The sequence below is a fragment of the Corythoichthys intestinalis genome, chromosome 20 (assembly GCF_030265065.1).
Source record: "Corythoichthys intestinalis isolate RoL2023-P3 chromosome 20, ASM3026506v1, whole genome shotgun sequence".
NCBI classification, from domain to species: domain Eukaryota; kingdom Metazoa; phylum Chordata; class Actinopteri; order Syngnathiformes; family Syngnathidae; genus Corythoichthys; species Corythoichthys intestinalis.
Genome location: NC_080414.1, coordinates 9,566,047 through 9,584,228, shown reverse-complemented (window position 1 = coordinate 9,584,228; position 18,182 = coordinate 9,566,047). Strand labels below are relative to the sequence as shown.

The window sequence follows — 18,182 nt, the reverse complement described above, 5'->3', positions numbered from 1 at the left end:
AACTTGTTGCTAAATCTAAAAAGTCCCACACCGTGGCAGAGACATTAATGCCTGCCTGCAAAGCCATTGTCAGCGAGATGCTCGGCCCTGATGCGGTTAATTTTCATTCCATTGTTCTGAGTTGAACCGGATACTTTCATAATCATCCTAGCGACGCTTGCTTTGTGAAAAATGACTAGCGAAAAATCAAGCTTATTTGTCTTTTTTCCTAGTGGAGCCGCTTGTGTTTGGAGACTTGACTTCTGGCACTCTAGTTTCTTTCCCTACTGAGCAGCATGTGCCACTGAGCCTTTCCAGTGTCACAAAGCGCTCACAGGCGGACACAGTATGAGCTTCCACTCATTGAAAGACCAGCGTCTGCCACTGACGTCAGTTAACTGTTTTTATTTTTCCATTTTTTTCCTTCGGATTCCCCACAAGGACTCTAGATACAGAATAAACCTTACCACGGTCTGATGATTGACTTGAATGACTTCATCTCCCGCGTGGATCTTCTTACAGCGGTCGGCCGGAGACTACGAGGAAACACGGAAAGACAAAACGCATGAGTCGATGTATCTATCGATCCCCGCTTACCGGGCGCGAGCGAGAAAGTTAACAGTGCTCTGATGTCACTGCCGCGCGGCCTAATATGATGTCAGTTTGGAGATATTCTTAGAGACGAGTTACTACATCTTCCAAGGTTTGGCCGGCGGCCAGAGACACACTTCACTCGATTTCGGTTTTCGGCTGTTTATTTGTTTGGTGAGTGTATTAGAGAGCTTCTCACCCCTTCCGTCGTTCCGGTGATAACGTGAAGGCCGTCGTAAGTCGACTTGATGTACATTCCCTAAAATGAGAAAGGTGGAGATGTATAGTAGTAAATGTAAATAAATCTCAAACTTAACTATTTGGCTGTCAATGTGGTTATTTTCAGCGTTTTGCTGTGAATCTAAAAGATTTTATAACTAGTAGACGTCCAATCCATTTGAAGTGGGAGGCATTCCTACCCACATCAAATGGATTGGACGTCTATTGCCGTCAATGGCAGCCAATGAGTTAAAAACTAAAATAATAATAAAATGAAATTTAAAAAATATATACACTGCTGGCCAAAAGTATTGTCACCACTGCAATTATGTTAGATAATGCTCAATTTCTCCTAGAAAACAATTTCAATTACAAATGCTGTGGTAGTAATATCTTCATTTACTTTTCTTGCAATAAAAAAACACAAATGAGAATGGAAAATTTTTTTAAATCATTATCATTTTGCACAAAACTCCAAAAATGGGCCGGACAAAAAGTATTGGCACCCTTTGAAAAATCATGTGATGCTTCTCTAATTTGTGTAATTACCAACACCTGTTACTTACTTGTAGCACATAACAGGTGGGGGCAATAACTAAATCACACTTGCAGCCAGTTAAAACCAGGGGTGAAAGTGGTTAGAATTTCTTGCCGGAACTCCTGGACGTGAAGGTTGCCACGGAGCCAGAAATGGTATTTATTCATTTATTTATTTATTTTGGGATAAAACTACTGAAATGCAAAGAAAACTCTTTTTGGTCAGTTATTTCTATAACACATAAAAAAAACTGATTTTCATTCAAAATTGTATTTTTTCAATTATTTGCAAAATAAAAGTTAACAAAAACAGCTATAACCCCAGCCTCCATCTCCTAATTGTTATTTTCCCTCATTTCCTCACATACTAAATGCCAAATCTCAATTTTAACGACTTAAGAAGGATGTATATTAAAATTGAAGATAATGTAAACATTTACTTTTTGTGTTTTTTAAATAATAAAGATATAAGTATTCAGAAAAATAAGTACAAATGACTTGTATTATGCAGAGTGAAATGGAATATATTTTGATGATCGCGTAAAATCTTTTTTAAATCAAAAGGAAAGGAATAAGTAGCCTAACATGAATGAACAAATATAAGTCCAAAGTGCACATTGACAGCTAATATGTTCTGAAGCTCCCCATCAGAGCAAATAAAACTAAATATGATAAATAAGCCACCTTAACTCTTTCCTTGCTCTTAAAGATTTGATCCATTTTCTGTTGCATTGCCTTTTATTTATTTATTTATTTATTTATTTGCTGTTTCTGAAAACATGCACATTTGAACCAATCAGAGCTAACTATCTCTGGTGATCACGTCAGTATGTCAGCCAATTGAACGGATAAATGAGTGCAGGCGTTTTGCTTTGCTGCGTGCATTTGCACATTAACGTGACTCGTCATCGTCAAACTCAGATAACTGCAGCAGCTGGGGAAACCTCCATGCCGTCTGTGGAATAAAATAAATAATAAATATCGGTGGAAATGGATTACGCTACACAAGCACTTTATTATGCTTGTAGTTAACACTTGTGTATGTAAATCTGATTGCTGTAGATCGTTTTCTTCTTGGAGATGAAATGCATATGTAGAAGCTTTGTATTTTTTTTTTTTACATACCGTTTTGACAATTGCTGTCATATTTTCGGAATCAAAGCACCGTGTACTGGCACAACGTTCCGGCCCTAAATCTTATACCGGAACTGCGTTCCTGACCGTTACCGCCCACTTTCACCCTTGGTTAAAACGGATTAAAGTTGACTCAACCTCTGTCCTGTGTCCTTGCGTGTACCACATTGAGCATGGAGAAAAGAAAGAAGACCAAAGAACTGTCTGAGGACTTCAGAAGCAAAATTGTGAGGAAGCATGGGCAATCTCAAGGCTACAAATTCATCTCCAAAGACCTGAATGTTCCTCTGTCTACCATACGCAGAGTCATCAATAAGTGTAAAGCCCATAGCACTGTGAAGATGGGTCGTCACTGGGTCTTTCAGCAAGACAATGACCCTAAACATATGGCCAAATCCACACAGAAATGGTTCACCAGACACAAAATCAAGCTCCTCCCATGGCCATCTCAGTCCCCAGACCTTGTTTTGTTGGCAAAAGGGGGTTGTACAAAGTATTAACACCAGGGGTGCTAATAATTGTGACACATATTATTTGATGTCAAATAATTTTTTCTTTATGTGGGATTTTTTTCCCCCTCTGAATGACTGCACTTGTAGTGAGGTTGGATTTTTCTTTTTTTTCCCCATTAAGGTCCCATATTATTTGAATAAAAAAATTATTAGAAGCTAAAAACCACATCTTTTTCAGGGGTGCCAATAACTATGGAGGGCACTGCACTTGAGTTGGCCAAAAACGTTTGGGAAGAATGTTCTCTGGTCAGATGAGACAAAAGTAGAGCTTTTTGGGAAAAGGCATCAACATAGAGTTTACAGGGGGAAAACTAGGCTTTCAAAGAAAAGAACATGGTCCCCACAGTCAAACATGGCGAAGGTTCCCTGATGATTTGGGGTTGCTTTGCTGCCTCTGGCACTGGACTGCTTGACCATGTGCATTGCATTATGAAGTCTGAAGACTACCATCAAATTTTGCAGCATAAAGTAGGGCCCAGTGTGAGAAAGCTGGGTCTCCCTCAGAGGTCATGGGTCAGTAGGACAATGACCCAAAACACACTTCAAAAAGCACTAGAAAATTGTTTGAGAGAAAGCACTAGAGACTTCTAAAGTGGCCAACAATGAATCTCATAGAACACCTGTGGAGAGATCTGAAAATGGCAGTTTGGAGAAGGCACCCTTCAAATCTCAGTGACCTGGAGCATTTGGCTGAAGGAGAATGGTCTAAAATTCCAGCGGAGCATTGTAAGAAACTCATTGCTGATTACCGGAAGCGGTTATTCGCAGTTATTTTGTCTAAAAGTTGTGTTACAAAGTATTAGGCTGAGGGTGCCAATACTTTTGTCCGGCCATTTTTGGAGTTTTTTTTTTTTTTTTCATTCTCTTTTGTGTTATTTCATTGCAAGCAAAATAAATGAAGTTGACACTACCAAAGCATTTGCAATTGCAATCATTTTTTGGGAAAAATTGAGTATTATCTGACAGAATTGCAGGGGTACCAATACTTTTGGCCAGCAGTACATACTGTATATAAAATTTTAATATACCGGTAATCGGGTGGGATTTTGAGTCCAATGCAACTGTGAAATATCTGCTATGTGGGACTACTTCTCTTTAGAATGTAATGATATTAACAAGATTATAGTGTAATATATGTGAACAGAATATCTATTGAGGAGGTACCAGCAGAGCTCATTTTATTACAGAAAATATGATTTGTCAGTTACTTATTGCATTGTTTTTCTAAAATTCTTTTTACTGTTCAAAAAATATGGTTATCCAATTGGAAACATATCTTGGGAAAAAAATCGGGGTTCAAAGGCAAAAAAACTTCTCCATCGGGACATCCCCAATACTAAATGCTGAGTACCGAAGTGATACCTAGCTAATGTATTAATGAAGGGGAAAAAAAGCACATCTAAAAAAAATATCTCCGTACAAACTTTGTCACTGTTACATGATGCTATCTTATTGTTAGCTTCCCGTGACAGCTAGCATAACATTTTTCTACCGGAGGTTTTTACATCCACTTCTGCTGTTTCCAGCTGTGTTGTGATTGATATTGCCTAATACACTATGAAAAACATCCATTTATTTTAAAAATTGTAATTTTTATTTTAAAATATCCTTGTTCATCTATATTAATTTGTTGCTTTGGTGCCCTTAAAAATTCAACCTAATACATTTTGAAACCCGATCTTTTTTTGCCCAATTGCGAAAATGACTTCATCAGGCCCGATTTAAGATTGCGTGATCGGATCGGGGACATCCCTACAATAAAATAAATTTTAAAAATAAATAAAACAAAGAACTGAAAACAACAAACAAAAAATCTGTATAATACAAACATTAAATACATCATGTTACCAGGCCTTCGGATGCTTTCACGTTGGTGAGGTGGACCAGCTCCAAGTGGGCCGACTGAGAAACCACCGGGTCTGACGACACGCAAACGATGTGCTCGCACACCTCAGATAAAGTCTTGCACTGGCGAAACGGACAAAATGCAAGGTGAGGACATCTCTTCCACCCACTGGCTGCCATTGACAACCGTAGACATCCAAGTGATAGCCTTTGTATCATCTAATGACTCCTTTTTTCTTCAAGATTTTTTCCCCACATTGTGTTATGACAAAGAAAATAGAGAATTAATGACTAACCACTCCAAAAAAATTCACACTGACATTAATTAGAGATGCGCTCTTAAAAAGTACGATTAATTAAAGCGTTCATGTCAGGCAAGCTCATTTTGTTGGACACCAATATTAATCTCTAACAAATTGCAATTGTGTGGAATCTGATTTTATCACTTCAAATGAATTTATGCTTCTATCAACTCTCCAAAGCATTGAAATGATTAAAAATACATCTTGAAAACAGATGAAAAAATGCATGAACACTTCCATTTTAACAGCAGATAACATCATCTTTCCAAATACATGCAAATATCACAATAATGAGAGCAAAAGCCTTGGTTTTAATTAGTGCTGTCAAATTTATTGCGTTAACGGGCGGTATTTTTATTTTTTAATTAATCACGTTAAAATATTTGACGCAATTAACGCATGCACGGAATGACCCATTCATGCGTAGCCTCAACAATGACGCCGTTTTAGTACATTGAGAGCAAAAAGCCAGAGAAATGCAAGTGGACACAGGCGTTCATTGGACCGCGCCTTTTATTGGCTCAAGCTTTGGCAACTCTTTCACAACAATTATAAGTATTGTGGCGAATGATGTGATGAAGAATGACAGGGGACTATCTTTTTCTTAACACACTTAATTGAACAGAACGCAGATCATATTGTATACCATTTGCGGCCACCACTGACAGTCCTGGTTGCCCAACTTCCCATCGTGCATTTGGGCGGAACAGTTATGTCGCTACAGTATCATTTAGTTAAAGCACAACAGAAATAATAGTCCTCAGTCTCACAGGAGACAATGTTTTTCTTAATGTGCTTAATTGAACACATCACAGAACATACTGTATGTCATTTGCAGCCACTAGTGACAGTCATGGTTGCCCGACTTCCCATCGTGCATTTGGGAGGAACAGTTAAGTCGCTACAGTATCATTTAGTTAAAGCACAACAGAAATAATATTCCTCTTTCACAGGAGACAATCTTTTTAACACGCTTAATTGAACACATCACAGAACATACTGCATATCATTTGCAGCCACCACTGACAGTCATGGTTGCCCAACTTCCCATCATGCATTTGGGCAGAACAGTTAAGTCACTACAGTATCATTTAGTTAAAGCACAACAAATAATAGTCCTATCTCTCAAAAAAACAATGTTTACAAAAAGAAAAGCGCTCAATGCAAAGAGAACCGTCATTCTCAGTCAAAATAGCTGTGCAAAATACACATAAAACTTACTCAGACTTTGCCTTGGCTAGATCTCGAATTAATTTAAAACTCGCCATTGACACCTTGTGGTGTATTTCAATCACTAACTTACGTAGTCGAAGACACTGTGGAAGAAAGAAGTAGAAAGAGCCCATGTGACGTCCCGCTCGGCGACGTCAACTACAACAATGACGAGCTATTAGTTTTTTTTGATTGAAAATTTTACAAATTTTATTAAAATGAAAACATTAAGAGGGGTTTTAATATAAAATTTCTATAACTTGTACTAACATTTATCTTTTAAGAACTACAAGTCTTTCTATCCATGGATCGCTTTAACAGAATGTTAATGTTAATGCCATCTTGTTGATTTATTGTTATAATAAACAAATGCAGTACTTATGTACAGTATGTTGAATGTATATATCCGTCTTGTCTTATCTTTTCATTCCAACAATAATTTACAGAAAAATATGGCATATTTTATAGATGGTTTGAATTGCGATTAATTACGATTAATTAAATTTTTGAACTGTGATTAACTCGATTAAAAAAATTTTATTCGTTTGACAGCCCTAGTTTTAATATAAAATTACTGTAACTTGTACTCAAATTTATCTTTTCAGAACTACAAGTCTTACTATTCGTGGATCCCTTTAACAGAAAGAATGTTAATAATGTTAATGCCATCTTGTGGATTTATTGTTATTATAAACAAATACAGTACTTATGTACAGTATGTTGAATGTTTGTTTGTCTTGTGTCTTGTCTTTCCATACCAGCAATAATTTACAGAAAAATATGGCATATTTTAGAGATGGTTTGAACTGCGATTAATTACGATTAATTAATTTTTAAGCTGTGATTAACTCGATTAAAAATTTTAATCGTTTGACAGCCCTAGTTTTAATTTCTATTACTTACCACATGCAGGATTTTATTCTCAGTCTCGAACACCGTACAGTCCTGGGGTGGGGTGGAGGGGGACACAAACACAATGTCAAAATGCTGCACATCCACACTACAACACACCTCCATATGCCGTCTGCGTGCTGCCTCGGTGAACCCCTCACCTGCGCGCTGGCAAATAAAAACACTCCCACGCAAACGCTCTAACAGACACGTTTGCTTTTTATTTATGAAAGCCCCTAAGACAGACTGTGAGCACACAAACAACAACAAAATTGTTCTAACAGCGTTAAATATATTCATTATTGTCGTTTAACTGAGTTTTGGAAGCCTGTACATGAGGTTAGAGGTCATGCTGCCGCAAAGTAGGCGTAGGAGTGCTAAAAAAATGACAATAAATAAGTATATTAATAAAAAAATGTGTTCCACTAGATATTTAGTTTCACTATTTGTCTGTAATTTAAACAGAAATATTTCAGTGTGTTTCAATTTTGATTCATTAATTTGTATTTATATATTTATATTCTCCATTAAAGTCATACACAAATTCCACCAACCTGCTGCACAATGGTGGTGAGCTCCAGGCAGAGCTGGATGACATTATTCCGGGTTACCGAATAGTCTGCCACCGTAGCAAAAGGAGACCTGGGGAGAAGCAGATAACGCTCTTCAAAAATGTTCCCGCCGCGTTTGATCAATGTGCACGCAGGTTGGAAAAGTGTGCGGCAAATACTCTATGCTCTAATGGGACAAATGATTAGGTACACAGGGACAGTCTAATATTATGGTTGTAGCAATAAAAGTAAAAAGATATCTATTGCTATCAATGGTTATTGAAATGTGATCATTCACCGCCATCAGAGCGACTTTGCCGCTCCGGAGACCCAAATTTCCTGTCGGACTCAACAAGTCTGCAGTGCGTGTGCCATGTGGGTCATCGCTATTGAGGTTGCATGCTATATATACACGCAGGACCTAAGGCGATGCAGCCTGTTGGTTAACCGTCACATCGCCAAAACTCATTTTGTGGCAATGACCAACACAATGATAATCAGCCAGTAGCGATGAATGGCTGCTGTTTTTTGTAGTGAATCTTAAAAATGGTGGTCAAAGTGGGATTTGATTAACCGCCTAAATTAGATCAGTGTTTTTCAACCGGTGTAGTGTGCCGTGAGAGATCATCAGGTGTGCCCCAAGAAATTATCCAATATCGCATGTTTTTTTTGTTTTGTTTTGTTTTTTAACGTCGTCTATCGGAGATGCAGTAAGAAGGAAGTAGTAGGTAGAAGCTTGCGGTCGTATGCAGTTGAGCGAGGTATTTCTAGCCATCAGCCACCTTACTGTCCGCGACAATGTGGACCCCGGCACATCTACTGTACATCATTTGTACTGTACATCAAACTCGTCAAGTTTTGATATACACAAAAGTCCTTTTCATTTTATCCATATGTGACGACCATAAATCCTCTCGCCTGTGTTTTATTCCAACACATTGTATAGGACAGCAAGGTGGCTTATGGCTAGAAATCCGAGCAGTTCTTGAACGCGACACAAGCAGCTATCCAACAGCGCTATTGTGCCAAGCGTGCTTAAACTTCATCTCCAAACGAAGCACCAGTCACTTCAAAACAGGCCGATGGACTATTTTGTTCGCCTCCGTAAAAACATAAGCAAGAGGCAAGTTTTTTGAGAAAAACTAAAACGTAAATGACATAGCCCTCAAAGTCAGATACCTTTTGCCCTCAAAGTCAGTTACATTGTTGCTGAACTTGTTGCTAAATCCGGAAAGTCCCACACTGTAGCAGAGATTAATACTACGTGCCTGCAAAGCCATTCTCAGTGAGATGCTCGGCCCTGATGCGGGTAAAGACATTACTAAAGTCCCCCTTTCTGGTAATTCTGAGCTTTTCAAGCCTAACTGCTATAAAATAACTAAAACAGAGAGAGACTGAGAGCTGTTGGAGAAGATTCCTGCAAGGATATCGGCTTTGTGTTCATCTAAACAGGCACAAGTTTCACACTGAGTAAGTATAAATATTGAGAAATTATTTTATAATTAAATAGACTGTACAGAAAGTAACTTTGGAACATTTTTTGTTTGTATTGTGCCACGAGATTTTTTCCCAATGTAAAAACGTGGCGTGACTCAGCAAAGGTTGAAAAACACTGAATTACAGTTGCATGAAAAAGTATCTGAACCTTTTGGAATTTTTTCATATTTCTGCATAAAATCACCATCGAATGTCCAAATCATACAGATGTAAAAACGGTGTCTGCTTTAACTAAAACCACCCAAACAGGTATAGGTTTTCATATTTTAATGAGGAAAGCATGCAAACAATGACAGAAGGGTGAAAAATAAGTGAACCCTCTGCCTAAGGAGACTTTAAGAGCAATTGAAACCAACTTTTACCAAACAATTTTAGTCAGTTGTGGGCCCAATCACTGGTGAGTGGTTTAAAGCTGCCCTGTCCACTATAAAACACACACCTAGTAAGAATTGTCTTGATGAGAAGCATTGTCTGATGTGCGTCATGGCACGGTCAAAAGAGCTGTCTGAAGGCCTGCGATCAAGGATTGTTGATTTGTGTAAAGCTGGGAACGGTTACAAAACCATCTCTAAAAGTCTGGATGTTCATCAGTCGACAGTCTGAGAAGTTGTCTACAAATAGAGAGAGTATAGCACTGTTGCTTCTCTCCCAAGGAGTGGCCATCCACCAAAGATGATGCCTACAGTTAAGTGCAGAATACTCAGAGAGGTAAAAAGAACCCTAAAGTGTTTGCTAAAGAATTACAGAAATCACTGCCACACATCAACTATATGTAAAACATGGCCAAGAATGGTGTTCATGGGAGGACTCCACGGAAGAAGCCACTACGGTTAAAAAAAAAAAAAAAAAAATTGTTGCTCGTTTAATGTTCACAAAAAGGCACTCGGACACTCCACAGAGGTTTTGGCAAAATATTGTGTGGACTGATGAAACCTAAGTTGAATTGTTTGGGAATAACACACCACTTATTGTGTGGAGGGAAAATGGAAAAGCTCACCAACATCAACACCTCATCCCCACCGTGAAGCATGACGGACGGAACATCATGAATCTCAGGGCCTGGACAACTTGCAATCATTAATGGAAGAATGAATTCAAAAGTTTATCAGGATGTTTTGTAGGAAAACCTTAGGCCGTCTTTCAGACAGTTGAAGCTAAAAAGGGGATTGATGCTGCAACAAGAAAATGGTCCAAAACACAGAAGTAAATCAACTTCAGAATGGTTTCAGAAGAACTAAATACACGTTCTGGAGTGGCGAAGTCAAAGTCCAGACTTGTACCCCATTGAGATGCTAAAGACAGCTATTCATGCCAGACATCCCAGGAATATGACTGAACTACAGCAGTTTTGTAGAAAATAATGGGCCAAGATTAGTCCTGATTGATGTGCCAGACTGATCTGGAGATACAGTAAGCGTCTGGTTGAAATTATTGCTGCCAAAGGGGGGGCCACAAAATATTAAATGTGATGGTTAGCTTACTTATTTTTCCCTCATTCTGTCATTGTTTGCATACTGTCCTAAAAAAATATGAAAACTTATAAATGTTTGGGTGGTTTTAGTTAAAGCAGACACTGTTTTTTTTCATCTGTTTGATTTTGACAAAGATCAGATTACATTTGATGGTGATTTTATGCAGAAATGTGAGAAATTCCAAATGGTTCAGATACTTTTTTTATACCACTGTAGATGACAGAAGTCGTAGAAGTACACCATGACTTATTGCAAAAAAAAGTTGACTTTTGTGCCGAGATTCCTTAGTGAAACATTAAGAAATTGTTTAAACTTTACCATATTTTTTGGACTATAAGGCAACATGAATAAATGAGTTTATTTTCATACATAAGGCTCGCCTGTTTTATTGTTTGACTTAGTATGTACCTTTCGTAATTTATCATCGTATATTGGCAAAAGGGGTGTGAAGGGAAAACAAAAGGGTGAAAAAGGAAAAGCAAAAGACTGCAAAAGGGCAAATAAAGAAATACAATAAAAAAAGGAAAACAAAAACTTTTAAAAGGGAAAACAAAAGGGTGGAAAAGGTAAAAAACAGCTCCCAACAATGCTCCTATGGATGGGTTGGGGCACATTAGTTCCCTCTAAGGGTTACATGAATGGATTAAATGCCTATCAAGCCATGTTGCTATGGCAACAGTTCATAGCCTCGCTATCTTTACTTAAAAGAAGCAGCGTATAGTTATTTCAGACTGAACAGATGAGCGATGGCGCCATTGAAATGGTATTACCCGTGACAATTGTCAGCGAGTCGTCGTGTAATAAAGCAGCCAAAGTCCTCCCACGCATCGTGACGGCCTCTTAATAATTCATACGCAGGTGCTCGCACGCATAAAGAAGAAATTGACGAGCTGTGATTTTTCTCTCCCCGACGGATTCGGCTAACTTTCGTTCTTGACGCACGAGCGACGACGGGAGACCGACGTTGGCCATTTTGGGTTGCATCATTGTTACACAGGTGGCCGCCTGGGCATTTGCGTAAGTGTGTTAGCGAGGGCAGATGTGGATGTGCGTGTGTGGGATGCCAGAGGATGCCGGTGGGTGTCTGGCATTTGGAGACCTTTGCTTTGTGTGTCCGTTGTAGTGCAGAATTAAACGATGTGACACTGAAGATGAGCTAGAGACGCTGGCATTAAATCAATCGTAACATCGTGTTGCTCAGCAAAGATGCGATTGGCGGGATGAGGGTGACGCTGATTGGCGGGGGCTAATCTCTCACCTGTCTAACCATGCTAGCAAGCTCTTAGCGGCTGTGATGAGGTCCACCACGGAGGTGAGTAGGTCGTTGGGGAGCCTCCTTGACGTCCTGCTCTCCGACTGACTGCTTCGGCGCCGGCCCGATATGAAGTTCTGCAAGTTTTTGGCCGAGGCGCCCAGTTTGTGAGCCAGCGTCCTGACGCTCTCCGTCTCCAGGCCCGAGTTCTAATCAAGGTGCAAAGTTGGCCAGTGAATTTACTCGGAAATTTGCCATGATTTTTACTCACGTACCAGCGCACAGAGCAGGTCGACGGCCTCCAGGATGAGCTCCTGGTGCCCGATGCGGGACACCCCCAAGTCTTCTAACTCGGCGTGGCTGATCCGCAGCAGTCGCTCGCCGCACACGCCGCCGCGCTCGAACACGCACACATACTGCTGCAGGCAGTCGTCCAAGCCTGCGACACACATCCATTGTAAAAACATCGCTTTTATGTAACCGTAGCAGCGTTCATGTAATGGAAGCCAACAAAGGTCAAGCAGCAGTTTGTTGTAGCACTCAAAACAAAAGTCAGAACATCAACTTAATGTTTTGTTCTGTGACCTGTTATGAGCCTCTCTAAGTGTGTGTGCGTGATGTGTGTTTGCGCAGTTGTGCGGACAAGCTTTGCTGACCGAGCTGCTGCGCTGTACCGCCGGCCTGCCAAAACAATGAATGTATCGAGTCTCCGACCTCGGAATAAACACGCCCGGTGGAGGGCAAGTATTGGAACGCACACACTCCTTCTCTGAAGCACTGAGCATTGATTTCCCCTGCTGCTCTAAGCCTGAGCTCCATAACACAGTCATCTGTCAGAACCCCTCCAAGCCAGATGCAAACACAAGAAAGGAAAAAGCAAGTAGAAAAAAGCGGAAAGCAGCTGTTAAATTGCAAGCACAAACACAAACACGGACTCCCTAGTGGACTCTCGCTTTCCCATCTACTCCTGCAGTAATAAACAGTTAATGCAATTTAATAGTCATCTGCATGAACATATTAGCTACCATTGACAGGAATAGATTTCAAAAACAGATTCCGAAGATGAAAAGGGGAAAGCAAGAGGGTAGATAAGGGAAAAACCAACCGATTCCATAAACGGAAAAGGGAAAACAAGAGGGCGGATGAAAGAGAGAAAAAAAAAATGTTCCTTAGATGGATGAGGGGGGAAAAAAACTTGATTGCTTGAATACAAAAAAAGTAAATAGGGTGTATAAAGGAAAGAACCACCAAGATTTTTAAATGGAAAACAAGATGGTAGTTGAGGGGGACAAACAACCCAATGTCCTTAGATAGAAAAGAAAAAAACCAAGAGGGTGGATGAGGTCTACAAACTCTAACCACAGATCTTTAGATGGAAAAGAGAAATCTATTGTGGAAGAGGTGAAAACCCCCAACCCTGAGTATTTATGTGTAAAAGGGAAAAACAAGGGGAAGAGGGAAAAACAACCTAAATTCTTTACATGGAAAAGGCAAAAGCGGCGATGATGGAGAAAATAGTAATCATCCTTTAAATCAGACATGTCCAAAGTGTGGCCCAGGGGCCAAATGCGGCCCGTGGTCAAATTTCATTCGGCCCCCAGTGTCTGTCATAAGATCAATAACATCTGGACCGCACACAGACTTAATTGGTCAGCAGTACTACTACCAGCATATGAAGTAGCTGACACATTAAATGCTGCTCCTCATTTACCCACTAAAAGGCAGCAGCACTCTAAGAAACATTACCTCATGTGACCCTTGACTTCTAATTTTCTAAAATGGCAACAATCAACAACAACAACAAAAAAGTTGACTGCGACGGCCGAGGCTTCAAGGATAGGTGGAAATTGGACTATTTCTTCACTAAAATACGCAACAACTCCACCTGCCTCATTTACCAAGAGACAGTTGCTGTTTTTAACACCAGAAGTCCCGGCCGATATGGCCTTTCCCCTGGAAAAACCCAGAGGTGGCCAAAATCACACAAGTGCTTTTGAATTGGTAAGTCGTTGTCCAACAGACAACAGCCGTTCATATGGAAATGCAACCACTAGATATCCATTGCGTTGGTATGCGGCCCAAACGGAGGGGAACACACCACGGTTGAACTATGCTTGTGATAGTTTGTGTCAGTTCAAGTCAAGCAATATTTACTTAGGGAGTTTTACACTTTTTTTTAACCATTTTTTTAACTCACTTCTCTTATACTCCACACACAAAAACAGAAAAAAATGGCCCAAATGTGTATTTTAAATCCATGATCCATGCTCCTGATTCAGTCCTTCTAAACTATAGACGCATCCTGCTTTGCATTCAAACTGCAGTTCTAAAACACTGTTTTGGGGAAAAAAAAAAAAAAAAAAAGTACACATTTGGGCTGGTTTTTTCTGTTTTTTGTGCGTGGAGTATAGGAGAAGTGAGTTAGAAAATGTGTAAAAACTGTAAAACTCCATAAATAAATGTAGCTTAAATTGAACTGACACAAACTATCACATGAAAAATGCAACCGTGGCGTGCTCCCTTCTGTGTGAGCCACATACTACCACAGTTTATATCTAGTGGTTGCATTTACACATGAATGGTTGTGTCTGTCGGATAACAACTTGCTAATTCAAAAGCACCTGGGTCATTTTGGCCACCTCTGTGGTTTTTCCGGAGGAGAGGCCAAATCTGCCATTGCTTGGGAATATTAGGAGTATTTGGCTTGAGAAAGGCAGAGTCGGCTTCGGCTGGGTTTTCTAGTGTTAAAGAGTTCAATGTGAGGCGATATTACCAAACAAGACACGCTGACATGCATGACAAGATTACAGGTAAGATACGCAGCGAGAAATTGAAGCAACTGGAAGCTAGTTTAATTACACAGCAGCAGTATTTCGCAAGATCCCGAGAGTCGAAAGAGAACGCCACAAAGGCGAGTTGCGAGATTGTTTAAATTATTAATTAAAAAAATAAATAAATAAAGCAAATGTGACACACAGAATGGCTTGCTAAAATTTGCTTATATTGTTCTACGTAAAGGACGTCAGCCAAGGTCTGCCCCCTACATTTTTACCACACCAAATCTGGCCCCCTTTGCAAAAAGTTTGGACACCCCTGCTTTAAATGGAAAAGGTAGGGTTCCTGCGGGGTCTTAAAGTCTTAAAAGCACTGAATTTATGAATTTGGAAATAATACCTTAAAAAGTCTGGTAAAGTATGTAATTTTCATATCTGAGTCTTAAAATTTATGATGTATAACTTCTCTGTGTTTCATTTCTTCTCAAAAGTGTCATCTGCCATTTTGATTAAATAACGTAGCCTAAATAAATAAACTGAGCTGAGAAGCTAACCATTGAGAACGCAACAAAGCCTCGTGTCAAAATCGTCGATTGTAAGCACTGATGGATTATGGGATATTGTGTAGTTCTTTTGACTTGCTAACCCAAATCAAAACAGCATTTCGTCAAAGATGAGGAAAAATATGGCTGCTTCTTCAATTTGGTGTGCTGTGCGACCAGCTGAAAAAGATCAGTATCATTATACAGATCGATGTCATTCGTGCGCCTGCATGTTCCCGTTGATTTTCATTCCCGTTCTGTCCCGATGACGTGATTAATAAAATTATTAATCCTGTCCTGCAGAATTCCTGCGTGGATCCAATGTTACGACGGGAGTCCTGAAAACTGTCATGCTCTACACTAGGCAGACGCAGATTTTATTATTTTTTTACAGGCCATACATTTCATATTAGTAAATGTACCATAATTTTCGCGCTATAAGGCACACCTGAGAATAAGCAGCACCCTACAAATTTGGCAAGAAAACAGCATTTGTCCATAGATAAGCCGCACTGGACTATAAACCACAGCTGTCCTCACTGTATTATGGGATATTTACACCAAAAGATATTAACTGGTAATACTTTATCTGACAGCGGCATCATACGACTGTCATAAGACCAAATGAACCACCATGAAGCTTTGCACCAATTTGCAGCAAAGCTTCATTGCTTCAAGAAGCTTCATTTGGCCATCACTGCTCCCTTGGGGAGGAAAATCAACCTCTGCTGCTACCTGCTGTCAACACTGTTGTCATCCAGTGTGCCTCCTAGAATGCACTGCAGCGCTACAGATGTACATCTGTCATAAGCATTCAGTAAGGTCCACGATAGTGTCATGTCATAATTATGACTGTCTTATGACAGTCTAATGACGCCGATGTCAAATGAAGTGTGACCTATTAACCGAAATAAATCAAAAAATAAGCCGCACTGGACTATAAGCTGCAGGATTCAAAATGAAAGAAAAAAGTAGCGTCTTATTGTCTGAAAATTACGGTAAATTCAACGAAGCATGGTTGAGTAAACATTCCTTTCGCCTTTGGCTCAAACCAGTGGATAGCAGAGGCTTTTTACATCGTATGCAAAATAAAAAAATTCAGCTGGGCAAAATGGGAATGAAGGCGCTAGAGTCCCATGCTAAATCGTCCTAGCGCATAACCTCCATGTGAGGGGAAAAAAAACAAACTCCCTCCATTGCCGGCGTTTTTCAATCTGTCTGTTTAAGCCTGCCAGCTGCTCACGAGCCTGAAGAGACAGAAGCTAAAGCCAGCCAGCAAGCTGCTAATGTAAGGGGAGCAACAGAAGCTAAGACTAGCCAGCTAGCTGCTAGTGCTGCAGCCTCCCTGCATACAGCTACGATTGCTAGTGGATTTGCGAGAGTAGATTTACGCACATCGTTTGGGTCCATAGCAACCATGAAAGCAGAGGTGTTGTAGTTGCTTGAGAATTTGAGATGAGGCTTGCCACGTTAAATGCTAATGCTAACGATAACGCCTCTACTTGGCCTGTTGTCTTTGGTCTGCGCTGCGGTGGTGTCGCTTGTGTAGCCGATTCAATATGCTACATCCTGCACACATTCCACATTTCCACTTTCGAGGAATAGATTAACACAAATTCACAAATTCTGTTTCAAAAATGGTCTTAATTAGGTCTTAAAAAGTCTTAAATTTAACTTGAGGAAACCTGTAGGAACCCTGAAAAGCAGGGGTGTGACAAAATATCGAAATGGTGATATATCATGATACTTTGTATCCCAAAAGGTTATCGATATGCTCCTGCCAAGAATCGAGATATCGTTTTAAAAAGGGAATAAAATTGAAAAGGGGGCAGCGAATGAACGAATGTTCACTGGCTGCCACCCTTCCAGTTCAAACGGATTGGACGTCTACTAGTGATAAACTCATTCTAATTCACAGCAGAAGCTTGTTTTTCTGTTTATTAGTTGTTTGTAGAATATCCTCGAATGATTTCCTGACCAGTGTATCGATAATCGTTGTATCACCATATCGTCAGATCATCGTTTTTGTGAGCTTTGTATCACAAATCGTATATCGTATCGTGAGGCAACAAGAGGTTCCCACTCCTACTAAAAAGGGGGGGGGGGAAATGAATGTGGAAGAGGGGATAGCAAAACCCTTATTCCTTTTTGGTTGGAAAAGGGAAAAGTTAAGGTGGAATTAGGGAAAAAAACACTTTGGCACATAAACAACTTAATAAAAAAAATTTAAAAATCACCCCGAACAGTATATTAGTGTTGAGCAAAGTGCGTGTGTTTTTTATCACCCCGCTTCGCTGCTATTTTGAAAGCACTCCCAAGCGAGTGTTTTATTGAGTGTTAATAGCGCCTCTCAGTAGACGTGAAGCCGATTAAAACAATGTCGGCTCTCCCGGGATAAGAGTGTTACTCCGCTGCTGAGAGAGCCTCACGAGCAGAAGGAGTAGTAGGGGCGTAACCGGGTGCTCGGCGGGCAAAATTTACTTCATAATCAATGCCCTTGAATAGCACGTTAACTGAGAGGACTTTTTTATTTCCCAAATTGTCAAACTTCCTGACGCACCGAATCCCAACACGTGACAAAGCGACCAGAATAGCAGGCCCAGATTAGTTGTTGTCCACCTCTTAAACATTCAAGGATTGAGCGTGCGCGTGCGTGGGAGTCTGGCCGGGCGCTCTTGTGAAAAGTGCGCGTCTGTGGGAGTCGAGTGCGTGAGTCAGCCATGAATCATGCATTTTTGTTTGCGTGCACATTGTGTTCCGCGTGCAAATATTATACCTTCAGCTTAATTACTTTGAACTAACAGTCAAGTACAAAAATGAAGATGCAAGTGAGGACATCACTTGCTAAGATGCGCTCCTTAAAAACAGAACC

The 18,182-nt window shown here is 40.1% G+C and overlaps 2 protein-coding genes across 4 annotated transcripts in view; one reads left to right on the top strand and one right to left on the bottom strand.

The window, feature by feature from the left end:
- Positions 1-18,182, top strand: part of tlr22 (toll-like receptor 22) — a 53,912-nt gene that overhangs the window by 11,883 nt on the left and 23,847 nt on the right. The window contains exons 1-2 of one of the 2 annotated variants that reach the window (XM_057823994.1): positions 1,405-1,482; positions 4,824-4,964. The gene's annotated coding sequence lies outside the window, so the exon portion shown is untranslated. Of the gene's footprint in view, positions 1-1,404; positions 1,483-4,823; positions 4,965-18,182 lie in introns of those variants that run through there. The other variant, XM_057823995.1, reaches the window with a different exon arrangement.
- cnksr2a (connector enhancer of kinase suppressor of Ras 2a) overlaps positions 1-18,182 on the bottom strand; it is a 60,984-nt gene that overhangs the window by 31,246 nt on the left and 11,556 nt on the right. For both annotated transcript variants that reach the window (XM_057823990.1, XM_057823992.1), the window contains exons 2-8: positions 12,270-12,433; positions 12,001-12,203; positions 7,777-7,864; positions 7,235-7,276; positions 4,821-4,940; positions 770-829; positions 447-515 (exon numbers count right to left, since the gene is read on the bottom strand). In XM_057823990.1, the coding sequence (XP_057679973.1) occupies positions 447-515; positions 770-829; positions 4,821-4,940; positions 7,235-7,276; positions 7,777-7,864; positions 12,001-12,203; positions 12,270-12,433 (746 nt within the window). The remainder of the gene's footprint in view (positions 1-446; positions 516-769; positions 830-4,820; positions 4,941-7,234; positions 7,277-7,776; positions 7,865-12,000; positions 12,204-12,269; positions 12,434-18,182) is intronic.